The sequence below is a fragment of the Pseudochaenichthys georgianus genome, chromosome 21 (assembly GCF_902827115.2).
Source record: "Pseudochaenichthys georgianus chromosome 21, fPseGeo1.2, whole genome shotgun sequence".
NCBI classification, from domain to species: Eukaryota; Metazoa; Chordata; class Actinopteri; order Perciformes; family Channichthyidae; genus Pseudochaenichthys; species Pseudochaenichthys georgianus.
In genome coordinates, this window is record NC_047523.1 from 15682598 (window position 1) to 15700671 (window position 18074).

Here is an 18074-nt window from a genome sequence, read left to right on the forward strand (position 1 = left end):
TTAGAAACAAATTACCGCTTTTTGCTCAGCGCTAGGACAAATAGCAGCGTGTCACATTGTGAAATCTTTAGCAAAAAGCCGATGTGTTTTCAAGGAATGATCGAGCTGAGTCTGTGACAGCTACTGGCGGGAAACATGTCAACACTTTGACGGATACTCGCTATATTGAAAGGCTATGATGACTTTTTAGTTGAGTGGTCTTTCACTGAACTCCCCCCAGTCCACACAATCAAATCAAAGCAGAACAGTAAAGGAGGCAAAAAGAACTTGCCAAACTGCTTTTTAATAGTTTGCCAAGGAGCGAAGGACACCGTGTCTTTGTTGTGTCAAAATCACAATGCCTGCATGGCCTAACTCTGGGTGCTGAAAAAGCATGTATGACGTACAGTCTGACAAAGTAATGGTTTGAAAAAATACAGTATTAATTGCCAGCCCCATTCACTATGGAGCTGCCACATGTTGAAAAGCATTGCCCTTAAACATTTGTATTCCTGCTTCCATTGATTGTGACATAATAACGATAGTGTTCCTTGGACCAAACCTTTTCCCTAGATCCAATTTTCCCAAGCCACTTCCTTTTTCACTCACACTCATGTTAAAGTGCATATGTTTTCTGGTGAAACATGTCACCCGCTGGGTTCACTACCATTGCCTCATGCTGCATCTCGTTCTGTCTCTCTCTCCACCACTCTCTCCATGCCAACCCAGAAGCCATCTTATGTGACGTTGGGGAGTTTCACTGTCATGATCACCACACCTGCATCCCCGAGGCCTGGCTCTGTGACGGCGAGCCCGACTGCCCTGACGACTCGGACGAATCTGGCAAAACTTGTAAGTGACTCATTCCATCCATTACTCACTAATGCACGATTGTCATATTGTATTCTGCCACAGCGCCTCATTCAGCTTTCATGGTAATGGGTTAACATGCAATTCAAGTGATGTGCATAACAGTTGGTCATGAAATGCATTAAAACTCTGCATTTGGCTGCTTTGGAATAAGAAGCAGTTCTACAAGTATACTTTGGTGAAACTATTAGGGACACATTTAAAAAAGATTGCGTGGCATGAACAGCTGGGAACGCTGCATAAAAAATACCAAAACAAACTTTCAAGTCAATAGGGTCTTGAGGCGACTTGACATAGTAGACTATCAGATTTTAGAGGTCTGTTTCGACTGCTAATCACTAATCTTGAAAAAGCCATTATGGCCATTCTGTCTTCTTACATAGAAATGCTTGGTGCCTCGAATCGCGAGAGTGTTTTGGTTTGAAGCATACTTGGCATCAAGGTGGACAGCAAGGTTGTGGGCAGGAATGCTTTGATAACAATTTCATTGTATTACTTGTATTTTCCTACCTTAAATAAATGGTCAGCATTATAGTAGCCTGCAGGGGATCATCAGAGGGTCAACATGTCGGTAGAAACAATTCATTATTGTAAGAGAGTGTCACCTTAATAGTCTTATTGTGCGTCTCAATTAGAGGTTAGTTTCTCTCCAACACATTCTCGCCCTGGCCTGAAACGCCTCTATTGGACTCCTTTGTTTACTTCTGTGATATAGTGCCATCACTCTAGTAGCACTCTAACACATTGTACCTGATTTGCTAAGGTTCGGGACATATCTAAGCGGTTGACCAATCACAGCAGAGCCAGCCAGCTAATCAATCAGAACAGACTGGGCTCTGGTTTCAGACAGAGGGTGAAAAGAGGTGCTGCAGCACAGGCAGTATGAGAAAAATAAAGACCTTTTTGAACATTAAAGCATATAACCATGTCACATTAGAGACAGACAAATACAAATATGAACCTGAAAATGTCTATAATATGTCCCATTTAACGAATGGACACGTGTTGTTTTTGTCTTGTTTGTAATACTGCATCTAATACTATGTATTATACAATCTAGTCATACACAGAGCAGTCCCATTTACTCTATCTAAAGTAAGGTATATGGTTTTCCTAAAATAAGTTAAATGTAGTGCCTTGTTGTGATTTGTTGACATTTTACAAGATAATAAGCAAGTCCTTGAAGACCTGTTGTTACCCAGACTTTGTGCCAACAGATCTTTATGCCATTAGATTGAATGGTTGTTTTGTCCATGTCAACATGGTGGTGTGTGTACGTTGTCATACCGTTGCCTATGCCCTTATTACCACCACATGATACCTTTCTGCAATGTAGCAAAATAGGCTCCAGTACATTGAGCTAATCCAATTTACTGAGTACAAACTGCAATGGATGCCATAATTGTGAGACAACATACAAGGCTCACTGCTGAGCTCATGTTTAATCTGGAGTACTTGATGCAGCAATTAAAAACTAATGCTATAGTTCACCAGCTGAAAGTGTGACAATCACCAGTTGTTACTAAGTGCGTGTTGCTATGGTGGTTTTGTTTCTTGGAGAGATTGGCTATTTATCCAATTATACTCTATTTGACGACTACTTACCTCCAAGGGCAGGACAGCACAATCATTTAGTGATCCTTTCTGAATAAAGCCGAAGAATATTAGTGGGGTTGACAAATTGATTTTATTCATAATGCTGTTGACACATGGAAGTGTTAAATGCTATAAAGAATCTGTTTGGCAGATCCGAATGCAGTCCTGTAAACCTTCATGCGTCCTTCACGTCAAAACAGGATGTGGCATCAATGCTCCTGGGTATTGTTATTTTCAGACTTTGGGGAAATACATTTCCTTTAATGGATGAACAGAACAGTAATTTCACATTTTTATGAGCTGCATTAGCCTTTGTAATTCCTGATGAGACTGTCACTATCACACAGTCTGTCAAAGCCGAAAAAAAGGCAACTAAACCAAATAATTAGCATTCACTCCAGGTTTCTCATAAATGTGAGTTATTAGGCATGATTAAGACTTTATAGTTTAGGCAGTGACATCTCTGCATACATTGACCAAAGTGAAGAATACTTCATATTAATGCCCTTCGCAAGAGGTTATTGAGAAGTAGCGGCAGTAGTTACTAGCTCTGTTGAAATATATAGAAATGTGTACTCATTGGGATAAACCCCTTGAGATGCACCATCTCGTTTTCAAGGGGGTCCCGACAATAGCAACAACTTACAGACATACATAAACAAAAAGACAAAATGCAAAACATGACACACAAGACAAACCACATACAGTCTGTTAAGTAAAATTCAAGCAATGCACACAATCATTACAATTTGAGACAGTCAAGCAAATCAATTTCATCAATATCAGTTAATAACAAGTACAGACCAGTTGAAAGTGAGATAACAATGCATGTTTAAATAAACCCAATGATCTAATAACAGCAGGTTAAGTATTCCAGTCTGTTGGGGCTTTGAAAATGAACGCTCTTCTGCCAATCAATTTTTTTTCAGAGGGGACAGAGAAATAAATCTGAACAGAATGTCTAACTTGATGATTTGACGGTACGAAATACTGCTTTAAATAAGGGGGATAGTTCAGATAAATGCATTTAAATATCAGCTGAAGCCAATGCGTGTGTCTTCTTACATTTAAAGAAGGCCATTTAAGTTGGTTATACATTGTGCAGTGATGTGTACGAAAAGGACAACCAAGAACAAATCTGCATAGTCTGTTGTAGGCTATGTTGAGTGGAGCAAGATATGATTTATGTGCATTTTGGTAGACAACATCACAATAGTCCATAATCGGAAGAATACGTTGAGAAGCAATTATCTTTCGGACACTGAGCGTAAAACAATTGCGAGAGCGGTGTAAACACTAATTCCGTAATTGACTTTTTGTATTACATGCTTTATATGTAGTTTAAATGAAAGTTCAGAGTCTAGCCATACACCGAGATATTTAAAGCTATCAAATGTATGCAGAGAAGTGCCATCCTTACATGTTATTACTACATTAGGTTTGGATTTGAGCTTCTGCCTGGTACCAAAGCAGGCCCGGTTCTACGGGGGTGCATAAGGGTGCATTGCACCCTCAGTTGAGTTGTTATGCACCCTCATTTGAAAAATTAAAAGTGAAAAATAAATAAATCAAAGTAAAACAAATATTTTTTTAATTAAAAGTGAAATATATTACATATATAAAAACAATAATAATAATAATAATAGTAGTAATAATAATAATAATAAGAATATAGTTGAAATAAAATCAATTGTAATTGTGGTTAAATAACATTGTCATGGTTAAATAACATTGTCAGGTAATAACAGTTCAGATCATGGGGACATTACGTTACCCGCGGTAGCTCTCTTCGTTGCCCCAAAACAACGCCACCCCTCGGCGGCCCGCAAGTGCCAGAGGACCTCGGGAAAACAGAGCCTGCCATTTAAAAAAGTACCCAACTCGCCTGTACAGTGGGGTAAGGCGCTCATTTTGCAGCTAATGGTTCCACAACAGAGATTGGCTGGAATATTCCTCTAAAAAAGATGCCATTTGTGCATCGTAATGCCTGTAGACATTTCGGTCTTGAAAGGGGAGTGATTTGTAAAATATCCATAAAGAAATAGTAAACCTGCTTACAGTTCTGTTTCATATGGGTGTTGAGATGTATCCATAGATCTCTTCATTTTGCTCTCAAAGTGCACCAGATTGATGCTTTTAACTTCAATATTTAAAAAAAAAAAAAAAAAAAAATCTTCCCCGGGGAGCATGCCCCCGGACCCCCCTAGAGGAGGTGAGGACCCCCCTAGAGGGTGTTATGTCCACTCCCATTTATAAAAATAGCACTTTACCACTGCACCCTATCTAATCTCAGCACCCTTAGTAATTTTGTTCTGGAACCGGGCCTGTACCAAAGACCATGGTATAAGATTTTGTTTTGTTAAGCAGTAGTTTAGTGTGTGATAGCCAGTCCTGTAAGATATTAAAATCCGATTGAAGAGAGATCTGAATTTGTGAAAAATCTGATTTGGATGTATATATGACAGTGTCATCAGCATAAAGGTGAGTACAACAATTAATGAGACAAGAAGATAAATCATTTATGTAAATGGAGAACAGAAGTGGGCCCAGAGTTGATCCTTGGGGTACACCCTTTTGTTGGATCAACAGGTCAGACTGTTTTCCATTAACAACCACACATTGCTTTCTACTGTGAAGGTACAAGTTAAACCATAACACTGTATTATTAGAAAGGCCAATGCCGTGAAGTTTATCCAAGAGCAGATATCGATCAACGAAATCAAAGGCTTTTGTCAAGTCAATAAAAATGGCACCTGTGAGTTCACCATTATCTGCAGCAGAGTACAAGTCATTCGTAAATGTAAGTAGGGCAGTTGTTGTGGAGTGATTAGGCCTGAAACCAGATTAAACCGGAGATAAAATATTATAAGTATTGAGATAATGTGACAGTTGATTATATATGATTGTCTCCAAAACTTTGAAAATAGAGCAGATTATAGAGATTGGTCTATAATTATTTGTATCAAGTAAATCACCACCTTTATGCAGTGGAATGATGCGTGCACATTTCCAAATAGTCGGCAACTCACAGGTGGACAAAGACAGGTTGAACAAATCAGCAAGTGGGTACATGAGAATATGGGACGCCAATGTTATGAACCTGTTTTCTATACCATCGAGCCCTGCACTGCCATCCACTTTTAATTCTGTGATAGCATTATGAACTTCGTGTGGTAGAATCTTCTTAAAAGAAAAAGAACTGTTGCAGTATGAGTTACTATTAGAAATACCAGTCGTCAAATAGGAGTCAGATAGTAGTGTGGAACATACATTAACGAAATGCAGATTAAATATTTGGGCAATGGATAATGGGTCATGAATTATTGTATCAACAGTTCTTATTTTATTAATAGAATGTTTACCTGATTTATTTAAAATAGATTTAATTTTAGTCCAAAATTGCTTGGGATTCTTAAAGTCCGATGTGACAGATTATTTATAGTAGTTGGATTTAGCATTTCGTGTTTTGGATTTACTCAGATTTCGAAGATGCCTGTATACTTCCCAATCGGCTATAGTTCTTGAATGATGATATATCCACCATGCTTTATCCCTGTTCAGAATTGATCCAAGGGAGATCTTTTGACCTTAACCGTTCTCACAGGTGCATGTTTGTTCATGACATCAGTGAGCTCTTTATGCAGAAAATCCCAAGCATCTTGTACAAAAGGTATTAGTTGAAATCTGTCCCAATTAAGGGACTGATTTTGACTAGTTTTGGAGGTAGTTTAATTAATTTGATTTTCCATATGCAATAAACAATTAAATGATCGCTGAAGCACTCCGACATGACACCAGCTTCTGTCAGGGTGTGACACCAGTATCCAGTCAAGCAGAGATTGGGTTCTAAGAGTGATACGAATTGGCTCATTAATTAGCTGTTTAACATTTAGACTACTGAAAAGTCTTGTCTCTCTTTCAGATGATTTATCCAATCAATTTTTGTTGAAATCACCAAGCAAGATTATTTAATTTCCACAGGAAATGGAGTTGATAGTGTCAATTATATGGTTAAAAGACTCTGCAGGTGAAGAAGGTGGCCTATAGATGCTACCAATAGTTAAGCATTTATTTTCATGAAAAATAATTTTAAGAAAAATGCATTCAAAATGTAGAGGCTCTATTGAAGTAGCAATTAGCTCAGTCACAAGGTCAGAGGAGACATAAATAGCCACACCTCCACCAAATTGGTCAACCGCTCAGAGCTGTCCCACCCTACTCCATAGAAGTGTGAGTGTTACATAGTGTTGTTACGATGTTACGGAAGTAAATAAAGGAGTACAGCCGAGGCGTTTCAGGCAGGGGGGGAGCTGTGTTGGGGAGGAACTCCCTCTTGAGGGAACAGTGGTTTTTAGCCTTTGCAGACCATTTACAGTATAGGGAAAACCTAATGAGACATAATAGGGCCCCTTTAAAGAAAGTTAAATTCATCAATGTTATATGTTTGCGTAGGGTGCAATGGAGCCCTAATTGTAGTTCCTAGCAGATTTTCTAATATCCTCTCTGATCGGGTTTTCTGTCACCCATGACCTGTCACTATTCCTTAGTGAATCACTTTATAGATACAATAGATATTATATAAACAAGGTGACATGGGCCAAGTCATATAATCTCCAGAAGGCAATTAATTATCCATTTGATTAATGTGATCTCTATTGGATTTCCAATACCTACAGAAAGGAGACCTTGCATCATTATCATGGATTATGCATTGATAGAAAGGGGTATTTGATAAGCTTTGCCCTGCAAACAGAAGACGGTATTGGAATATATTCTGCCGTCTTGAATGACAGCAAGGGCTGCTGTAAACGTGTAGAAAAGAAGTTGTGTTTATATAGGATGATATGCACTGATCAAAGCCATAGAGGATTAAAATAACAGCACACACATTTCAAGGTGTAAAGCCATCAGTAATTTGATTTCACTGGGTAAAGTTTGGGGCAGAGGAATTTCTTATCTAAAGATAAAGGCAAGGAGATAAATTAAGCTCCTGTCCAGAAATACAAAAAATGATGGTGGCACTGATGGACTCTTTTCCCTGCTTTAGCTTGGTCAGGGAGATGTAATCACTGCATCCTCGGGGCCTGTGGGGAGGAGAAAAAGGAAGGTGGCCTTGGATTGCAATACCTAGAGACTAGAAGGAGGCACCGGTTTATCCGCTCAGCTGCAGGCATTACGGGATTGGACAGCTGACGACGGTTATATAGAGAGCTGAGAAAACAGCACACCTTCAGGAATGTCTCAAGAAGAAAACAGCAAAATGACATTTCTTCCCATTGTGTGCAGTTAACGTCAACGCTTTCTGTGTGGTGAAAAAGTCAAATCTTTGCTCTGTTTCGGGTCAGGCAGCATCTTGTGTGGTGACAGTTTAAGTGGAAGGATTGAGAAATGTTCCAGGGTAGGATAATCACATTCTTAGTTTGTGCATCATACTTACGAGGACGTCTAAATGTCAAGGCTGTCTGGGGACATACAGATCTGCAGTTTGCTTTGCATTGGAGATAAAGTGCAGAAGCCATAATTCACTTCCTGTAAGAAATATTTTCCAGTTTAATTTTATGAGACTTTTCTGTGCTAATGGCTGTCTTGATGCAGCTCTGTCTTGATGCATTGATGCTACACGCTTGCAAATACTGTCTCAGAACTTAAATCCTTCAGGAAGGATTTCATGGACATTTGGCTCGTCTCAGTAGTGCTGCCATGTGGAGCTTTGTGAATCTGGAGGACGTGGAGCCCAGTGAGTCCTTCGATTGAATTGTCAATCCCAAAGGAAAACACAATAACAGGGTCAGTGGTTGACTTCAAAAACATGGTTACAGAAGCTGTGTTCCATCGCTGTGGCTTAGCTCAACCCAATCAACACCAATGTTGATCCGAGTGGCCTCGAGGCACGGGGGATAAGAACCGTTCAAAGAGTGCTCTCTCTGGGGTTCTTGCACTTATTCCCCTTCGTCCACAGGGGAGTGCATGTCTCCCCATGCCATCCTCTGAAGTTCTCAGATTCTCTATACTGAACTCACCAGTATCTTTCAGTGAGCTTGAACACAAGCAGCATGATGACCCAACAGGGGTGCAGCATGTGTATTTAATGGATAGGCCAGTTGTTTTATTTCAACTATCATTCATTAACAAAGTATCTATGCCATATCAAGTCTTTTAAATTAGTTATTTCCTTGTCTACACACTTTCTATGTATCTTACGTTTTTACTGTTCCCTACGTACAGTATATTACATTTGAGCTGTTTTAGCATCTTTTGAAGCAGAAACTGATTATTTTTCAACTATTTCCCTCTAATGTTTTCAAGTGAAATTATTCTTGTTTCTGCTCATAGCTACCAACAACAAAGGACACACTGCAAATATTTCTGAACAAACTGAGCCAGTCAGATTATGATAACATATTTGCAGTTCATACATGGCTACCGCTAGCAGCCTGGCTAAAGTAAATGTATAAAGAAATACACACTAAAGACTAGTATCCCCAATCTTAGTGGTATGATAAAGGCCGAGTAAAACACCAGTTAAAAATTATAATTAATATGTTTTGTTTACTAAATGATGCTCAGTAAAAAAAATGTATCACTCTACCTTCTGGCATTGAAACAAGGTTTTTACAGTTGAAATTATCCGGTTGTTACCCCACCTGGGGAGTACTACTGTTGAGTTTCGTCTTGACATCATGCTCTCTGGTAGGCAGTGATGCACCGTATGAGAACAGCTTCTATTATGAAGGATAGATCATTTATGCAGTGTTAGAAAAGCTCCAATTTAAATGCAGATTGCGCAGCATTCTACAGCCATGTCCAAACCTTTCTTCATGTTTGCTGAGTTTGTAAATGTTTGCCATAGCAACTTTTTAAGTTACAATAAGTCAATGTTGTGTGTAAGCAGCCCTCAATTGGCAAAAAAACATTGCAGCACTAAAGGTGTAATTTAAAATGATATATGGATTACAGTGTTCTGCTTTTGTTAATGTATCCAATATGGAAAGGGAATTATTGTGAGCTGGTGGATAAAAAAAACACTGTATCATTACTGAAGTTAATTTTAATCAGGAGTGACAAATGAAATCAGAAAAGATAATTGTTTTTCATAACGGATTAAATGGGATAATAAAATATTGGCACATCTACAGGGATATATATATTCGAGGGGCGTCTAGCACGCTGGTGGTGGAGGTGGTTGATGATTCGGCAGAGACAGGGAGGCTGATTAAATGATGAATCTGCGAAAAACTGGGCTGTGATGGGGATGTTAAGGGTGGGCCTGTAGCACATAGAGATTTCTGTTTTAAAGAGACATCAGCAGAATGAAAAGCTAACCATGCAGCAACAACATAGCCTACAGTAGGTGTATTGCTGTAGACGTGACCAGCTAATGAGAACATCTGATGTGAAGACTGACAGCCCCAGGAAATAATAGCAAGGAAATAATGAGTGAGCATGCATGAGAGGAATGAATGGCAGAATGTATAATCAATTAAATTCAGGCTTAAGCTTACACAATAACAGCTTTCCTGACTAAACATAGATAGAAATGTATTTGTTTTTACCTGTACATACATACATGCATTATGCTATTCAGCGAGGCAGACAGTTAGCATGTGAAGGTCAGGGGGCTAAACCGCTACACACAGTGAGATGCTTTGAAAATCACAGCCAGAATCCTCTACCTATGCAATACTGCTAGACATAATTCTAAATGGGAATTCAATTTGTTCACACTGCCATTTAAACATTTGGATTACAGTTGACAAACACTACTTTAGGAGAATATTTGATCTGTATGTCTGCAATGAAGCTAAAGCAACTCTAGTCGGTCTAATGCAGGCTGCCTATCAACATCCTGCAGGGTATTTTATCTGGCGAGTCCCATATTGAAATAAATGCATCACAAATGTGCTGGGTTCCCACGAGAACTGGCGCCAGTGGGATGGAGGATTAGGGGGTAATGTGGCGTAGCACCTTGTTATTGAGCTGAAGGACAGGGCCTTTTGCATTATGTTACGTTTATTTTCCCTCCTCTCTATCGCTCCCTCCCTGCTGACACATAAACATTCCTTTGACTCATCAAAAATAAAAAGCTAAAACATGCCATTATTACAAATGCAGCGTGTTTACAGTCAAGCATCTTTACTGCACACTGCGGGAATATGTCACTGAAACTGCACGAGTATGTCAATAAGATAATTACATTTGCAATATTCTGCTTTCACGTTACTGTTTCCTGTCTTGTGTCGTCTATCAAAGTTATTATGAAGCTGGCAGGCACTATCTCTACATTTAATGTGACTGTGAGTGTTAGTGCAGCGAAAGCTAATTGGATACCATGTCTGGTTCTTCTGCCCTTAGTCTGACGCCTGATTTAAGATCAAATGCACACACCCTTTTTTCTTTGCTATCAACGTATCAAACCTGCCACACACGTTTCTTGTTTGCAGGGCGCTGTAATTGTTAGTAGCAAGATGCTTCCGAATGAGACTTTTAATTGACTGTTTCTCCCGCTTTTCCTCTGTACATTTGGAACACAACTTATGTACACTTCCCCAGGCTTGTGCCATCTGTGCTACCAGTAGTTTCAGTGGGCGGGGAACAGACACAACAAATATTGTGTGTACGTGTGTGTGCTTGCATTCCCAAGAAGGCGGTGCATATGCTTGAGTCTGTAGGATTTAAAAAAACGGTCTCTTCTGTCAAAATGTGATAGCTTAGTATCAAAGTTAAGTATTTGCCCTTAACATATCATCTGCTCACATTCATGTTTGCTGCATTGCCCCTGTTTCTGCGGCTTAACACATTTCTGTATGTCTGAGCATTTGTCTCCCGCGAAGCCATTAGTGTGAGAGTGATTTTCGTTGCCTGGTGACAATCTAGCACCCGCGCCATGTCTCATCCGTGTCAGCGCTGATGCACTGGGAGGAGCACATCACGGCTTTGTCTTTGCTCTCACAGCCCCCATCTCTACAGCTAAACTGCACTGACACATTTCCCCTTTTGTATTCTCTCCTAGTACGAGCATTGTAAAGGACAGCCTCCCAGCTTGTCACCTGAGGAACCAAAGCCAAAAAAGAAAACATTTTAAAACTTGACATGCTTGCTTAAAGTGCTAAAGTCGACATTATCTCCTCGCTGCTGCAGAAAACAACACATCATAGCGATATGAGCATTATCTCGGAGCAAATACGGTGACACATACTTACCACCACACTCAATGAGAATAATATCACTATGCTGAGTGCAGTTCATCGGATACTGTAGCTGGGACTTGAGTCTCAATGATCAGTGACATTGGGCTTTTATTTATTTATTAATCATAAATAATGGGTACTCTAATAGATAGTGAAATGCCTTCTCCTATAGCCACTCTATAAACATGGTCATAGTCCAATGATTATTTCAAGGGAACTGGATTACTGCCAGAGGATGTTTAGAGAAAACACATGCCCTCCTACTCGTGTGTGTTATACTCTAAGCATAGTCCTCATTAAAGATGCCTTCAGGCAAAAAAATGATGAAAAAATGCTTATTTACTTATAATCAATTGATTTACACTATAGGCTGTCCAATTTGAGCTGTGAAACTAATTACATAATGTGAAATATACACAGAAGCAAAGGTCATTGTATAATAATTTTTTTTCTGGAACCATAACAATTTCATGACGAAATCTTTGGCAAAAGGATAAAGAGCTGCCCTATTATATTTGAAAGACATGTGGTTAGTTCACAGTGTTACCCACATACAAAATTCAACCCCGTTTTGAAATGCTCTTTCAACTGCTTTGATCAGAGTAGTTGGCAAATCTTGACTGAAGTAATAACAACTCAATTGGTAGTAGTGCAGTAGGAATATAATAATCTAGTTGTTTTAATCTTTTCACATAAACCCACTTACAGTATAAAAACTACTGTAATGTATTATTTAATCACATGACCTCAAAACTAAATGTTGTTTGTCACTTAACTCAATTTGGGGCCAACTATAATACTTTTTTAGGTTTAAGAAGAATAAATACTTAATTTAGGTTTCTTTAAAGACAATAGTTTAATTTAAAGGGTCGCTCATTATCAGAAACAAATGGGACGTTATTATAGGACTGTGCACTTTCTCCCTTTCTCAGCTGTATGAGGCACTTTAGCATCAGAGAGACAAAGTTAGCAGCTAGCTTGTTAACAGTAACAGCTTAATATATAATATATATGTATTGGGTTTTTGTAGAGACCAAATCAAAGTTAAAAAGAGAGTGCATGTTACACATAAATAAGGAACCGTATGCTGAGTTATTGCAATATAAATGTTTATAGAAAATATTATTTGAATTTTGTGTTTGAAACTTGATAAACTTGCCTTACAGTAAGTGTTGCGTGTGGGTTCTCAAGATTGGATGAATTAAAAGGAATGCTGACAGTCTTTTGTGTCAAAGGAGAAACATGTAGTCCCTGGCCACATGCTCCAAAGAAATACAGGGCAGCATTAAGCCTCTAGGTCAAAACTAAAATGACAGTCGGGCACCTGGAAGCACACGCCACACGCTGGTTTTCACAGTGCTAAATTCAGGCAACTACAGTCACTACCTGAAGGTGCGTCTCCCCCGGATGTTGTATGCTCCCCTCTTGGCAAGGTCATAGTTGTCCGCCATTTAGCTTTTTATCCAATAAACAAATGATCAAACGAAAAAACTGACCCTGTAACTTCACTGTGATGGACCAGGGCAGGCCTCAGGCAGCCTCAGGTTAGACTGAGGGGACATCTGGACTCTACAACGACTCACTGTCACCTCTAGACGAACAAGTAGTATTAGAAGAAATTACAGGCTTTGGCTAGCTGCTTAGCATGCTAATTTCAGTAGGCACCGCTGCAAAAATATTTACGTTTTTTGATAAAATGTCAAAACTGTTACCTGTTACACATTTTGTTGATGATGTTTATTCATTTTTTAAAACGTGTTAAAATTGAAGTGTTTCGGCAGTCTGAGGAGTTAGACAGCGGGGATCAAGTCAGCGTCAGTACACTACTGTAAGAGCCTGTTTGAACATTTGTTATTCAGAATATGTTTAATAGCCATCAGCTTACAACACCAAATATGATGTGTGGTTTTGCGATACAATGCATGTTGTCATAAATTCAACATGATGACATGATAAACAAAGAAAATGTATACATTCCCATCTCATTGCATGAATTAAATCATTTATATGCCATAAGACGATAGTGTATTTATTTTCTGATGAAGTAATGCCAGCATTAAACACATCACTGTATATTATACTCATACAGTAATGGGATCATCCTTCTCTGTGACTATTGGTTTCAGCCTCTCTGACTACAATATACTGTATGTATTATTCATTTGAAGCTGGCCCCAGAACAATTAGACTAGAACATTTGCATAATGGTCACAAAAGTATCTCGATTGACTAATTATGTCGTTGTTTTCCACATACTGATATATTGGCTTCTTTGCAGTTTTTTGGGAATTGTATTTGTGAAGTGCAGCTTTTCTACATTGTTCCGAGGCCACTTATTCTTCACTGCGGACTGATGTATTGATTATTTATTATACAGTAGAGCCAGAACGTTGCCGGTGCCAACACCCAGCATCATTCCACTGAACAGTGTCAACGTTTTCCCTCTCTTTCAAACAGATTTGATTGAATACTCAGCATCATTTTCGGCAAATAATAAGCCACTGCACACAGGACATTTAGTTTCAGAGTGGCTCTGTGCACATTACTTTTTTGATTTTGCTTTAATTTACTGCATCAAGTACATATGACATGCAGCGTTTAATATTGATTTGCATTTCTGAGGTTGTTGATCGATTTGGAATGATACCATATATTATGCATAATATTAATGTAACAGAGTGGGGCTGACATTTAAGGACAATTCAAACAGGCTTCTCCTTCAGCAAATGAACTTAGAAATCTGTATGAATGCTGCCTTTGGGATAACATGCAAGCACACTTCATGCAAATCTAAAATTATGCAATTATGCAGCACATTGGTGGATTTAGTCAGTATGCTACTGGTGATACTTTAATCAGAACTTTCTACACTTAATATATAAAGAAGAAAAACTATAATACATATAGGCCAATATACAATAAATGTGCTTTTGCTAGACTCAAAAGGATGGTACTGTATATAGAAATGATGTCCATATTATTTTGTCTACTTTTGGTAACTGTAATTTAGATAATTTGCTAGATAGTTTTGATAATCTTACAAATAAAAGCTCCGTATGACCTGCACTGATCCAAGTAGGGTAATATTTTTATTATTAAGTTTTTATGGCATTAAAAAAGTGTTTAATTGTAACTGAACCTCTTTCTTTATTGACCCTGTTGATAGATCGTATTGAACCTTCACAATGTGCATTTTCAGGATTTGTCAGGCTATATCATTAACTTTCCAATAAATAATTAGTAATTTAAGATTTAGCTAATTTGAGAAAGTTGGATGATATGAGATGGAACTGACCTTTAATCTTTAATTAAGCCCCGAGCCTGTTCTTCAGGCCTCAGGCTCGAAAATGACATTCCCAGAACAATTGACTATATCTTCACTTCTAAAAGGGGTACATTAATAATCTTTTTTCTCAAAGCAATGTGAAAAAGTCAGAATCAATATAGCATTTTTTTTTTTAAAGTAAATTCAGATTGAACATAGTAAAAAAATGTAAATGATAGTGTCCGTCCACAAAACATTACTTATAGTGAAAACCACCCTTGAATGATGGGATAGTAGACTAAAAGCTTTAGGAATCCAAACTATAACATATAATAAGTACCCTGTATCAAGATTGATGCAAAATAAGTGACATTTGACCTTTTTAGAGAGATTTTGAAAACAAAAAAACTTCTGTGGTCATTTGGGTGGATTTTTGTCCCCCCCTCGTCGATTTTAACTATTGATACCCCTTTTTAACCGTTAGAGCCAAAATAATCGAGGGGAAGTTCGTAAAATCCATCTAAACATTACCCATTGGTGAATGAGTGATGCGTAGCCAGAATGCCCCGTAGCTGGAAGCTGTCATACACTCTAGTAACTATCGTATATGAAATCTCCGTTATTGACATAAAAATGGATTATCAGTAATCATTTCAAAGTGACAGACACATTGGATTAACCTATGGATTAACCTTCAGCAGCATTTTTCTCGCTTTAATGCCATTGGACACCATTTTTTATCAGAAAACATTTTCTAACGTTTTTAGCCGTTTCGGCTCCGTAAAGCTAATTATTTTGTTGTTGTTTGTTTTTGTTTTGTCGAGTTCCGATCGCTCAGTATGGATACTTATATGTCTGGAATCTGTGGAATCTCAGCTTGCTAATCGATATCTTATTTGTGCAGATCCGATAAGTAATAAGGGTATTTTACCTTGAGTTCTGTTCTAAGTGTGTTAGCACTTTGTCGCTCAGGGCTAATTCAGAGCCTTTGTTATTACCCTTTTGTTTTGTTTAGCTAAAGATGGTTAAGATTGTCTGATAGCTGAGTTTCTTCCTGTTAAGTGGATATGACACATTCATAGTTTATTAAATGTTAAGAAGCCCTCAGACGCTGTTTCTTGCAAGATGTTGCATTTTGCCCCCTCACGCGAGGCCGTGGGTTTAACTGGTTAAAGTTAATTTAAGTTGATGTTGGTCAACACTGTTAAAGACACAAAGCCAATGCAGTACAATTCATGAACACTTATGATATTTAGGTGACAGACAAGTCAATTCAGTTTTTAGAACTAATCATTAGAATGTTCTTTATTAGCCAAGTCAGTTTGGCCTTAGTCCAAGTCATCATTTGTTTCGTGTGCTCAAGACCACACTGAAGGTGTACAGCTGCTAGAAACAAGCCATAACTGAAGATGGCTGCAGTACAGGGTTGGCAGAGCTTCACCAAATGCTGGCGATGTGTTTCCAGAATCATTCAAAGACATACACATCTTCCCACCAGGGAGTGTCCAGTTCATACTGTGCCATTGGCGGCCTCTCAGCAGCTCCATGTGATTAGTCAGGAGTCAAGGGATTGCTCATTGTACTGTTGATGTTTGGAAGGGAGGCAACACCTACTTATAGTCATTCACCTTTGGCATATTTCTCTAAATCTTAATCTATTAATAATCACAACATTCAGTGATGTGCTATAGTAAGTCTGTTCTATCGCTGTCGGAAGAAATACTGTTGATATGTCTCGGGTCAGACAAATGCAGCAAAAATAAGCCCTCTCTGCTGAGTAAATCATTTCAAATGGCAAGGACGTCAAAAAGGTCAGAAAGGGAAAATAAGTATTTTAGAGACCTTCGAGAACACCCTGCCTTTAAAAGCAGAGTTTGGTTTGGTGGGGAGAGCCTTACTAAGCAATTGTTGGAATTATGCAGTAATCAAAACCATTCTTTTATGTACTTCATTGACATTCATCTGCAAAAGTTGACTTTGTTGCCATGGAACTCAGTTCCACATTTTCACAGACGAAGCACACTGTTCATGACAAGTAGCAAGATAAGTATTCGAGAAATCTTCCAAGAATTGTTTGCCTCTGAGATATGAACCTAGAGCTGGGTACAAGCAGCCCATGCACTCAAATCAAGCCGAGATATGGTGAAAATTGCTCGCCGGCATTGCTGTTACATGACAGTTATAAATGTATCATCATGTTCCATCGGTTATTAAAGTTAAGCCCAAGCACCACAGACCCCAGACGTCCTATAACCCAAACATCCTCAAGCTCTAAGTGTGACAACAGTAATGGCTTCACCGCAGACAGACTAAATCAAAAGGTGAAAAGTGCACTACTTTCCATGAGCACTTGCTTCAGACCGCATAAACACACATGCAAAGAGCCACATGAGTAGAATTACTGAAACGTTCATGCCTTTTACACAGGGTCGGCGTTATGGGGGGTCATTCGCGGGCCATGCCCCCCCAAATGAGTCACTGTGCCCCCCCAACGCAGGGTGAACAAGCCTTGCCACTTTGCCGTTTTTTTTTTTTTAATCATATCAGTGAAAACGTTTCCACTAAAGGTTTTTGTGTGAAATACATCAGAAATAAAGAATACAAATATAAAACACAGCCTGCGGTGTGCTCACTGCTGCTCTCTGATTGGTGTTTTGCTTGACCAATGACCCCCGACCTTTGTTTTGTTATCATTACGTGGCTGTGTGTTTAGATGAAAGCCCAGTGGCGATCTGTTCATCTGTTACACTGATTATACAGTAAAGCCATCGAAAATAATATGATATAGTACAGTACAAGTAGCTACTGGTTAGCTAGCTATGCTAACGGATATAAAGAGCTGTTTCTACACCAAGGTGGAGGAGAGTCCTCTCCTGTCAGACTGAGAGGACCGTATAACCTCAGCTCAGTGAGGTAAGGACTCTCTCAGTGTTTAGATAGTTAACTTTAGTGTAGGTTATCTCAGTGGGTCTCAAACGGTTTGGTCACCATTTATGTAAACAAGTATTTGCAAGGAATACCTTTATATGATCATTATAGTTATTAAAGAATAAGAGAATAAAAAAAAAACGGGTATGAAATACTATAGGACAGTAACACAAGAATACAGTTTAAAAAGAGAGTGATTAGTAAAAATATCCATAAAGAAAAAGTAAATCTGTTTACAGTTCTGTTTC

At 38.6% G+C, this 18074-nt stretch overlaps 1 protein-coding gene across 1 annotated transcript in view; it reads left to right on the forward strand.

Annotated features, from left to right (window-relative positions):
* LOC117466354 (low-density lipoprotein receptor-related protein 1B-like) overlaps window positions 1–18074 on the forward strand; it is a 351481-nt gene that overhangs the window by 100710 nt on the left and 232697 nt on the right. The window contains 1 exon segment of the mRNA XM_034109562.1: window positions 709–831. Within this exon segment, the coding sequence (XP_033965453.1) occupies window positions 709–831 (123 nt within the window).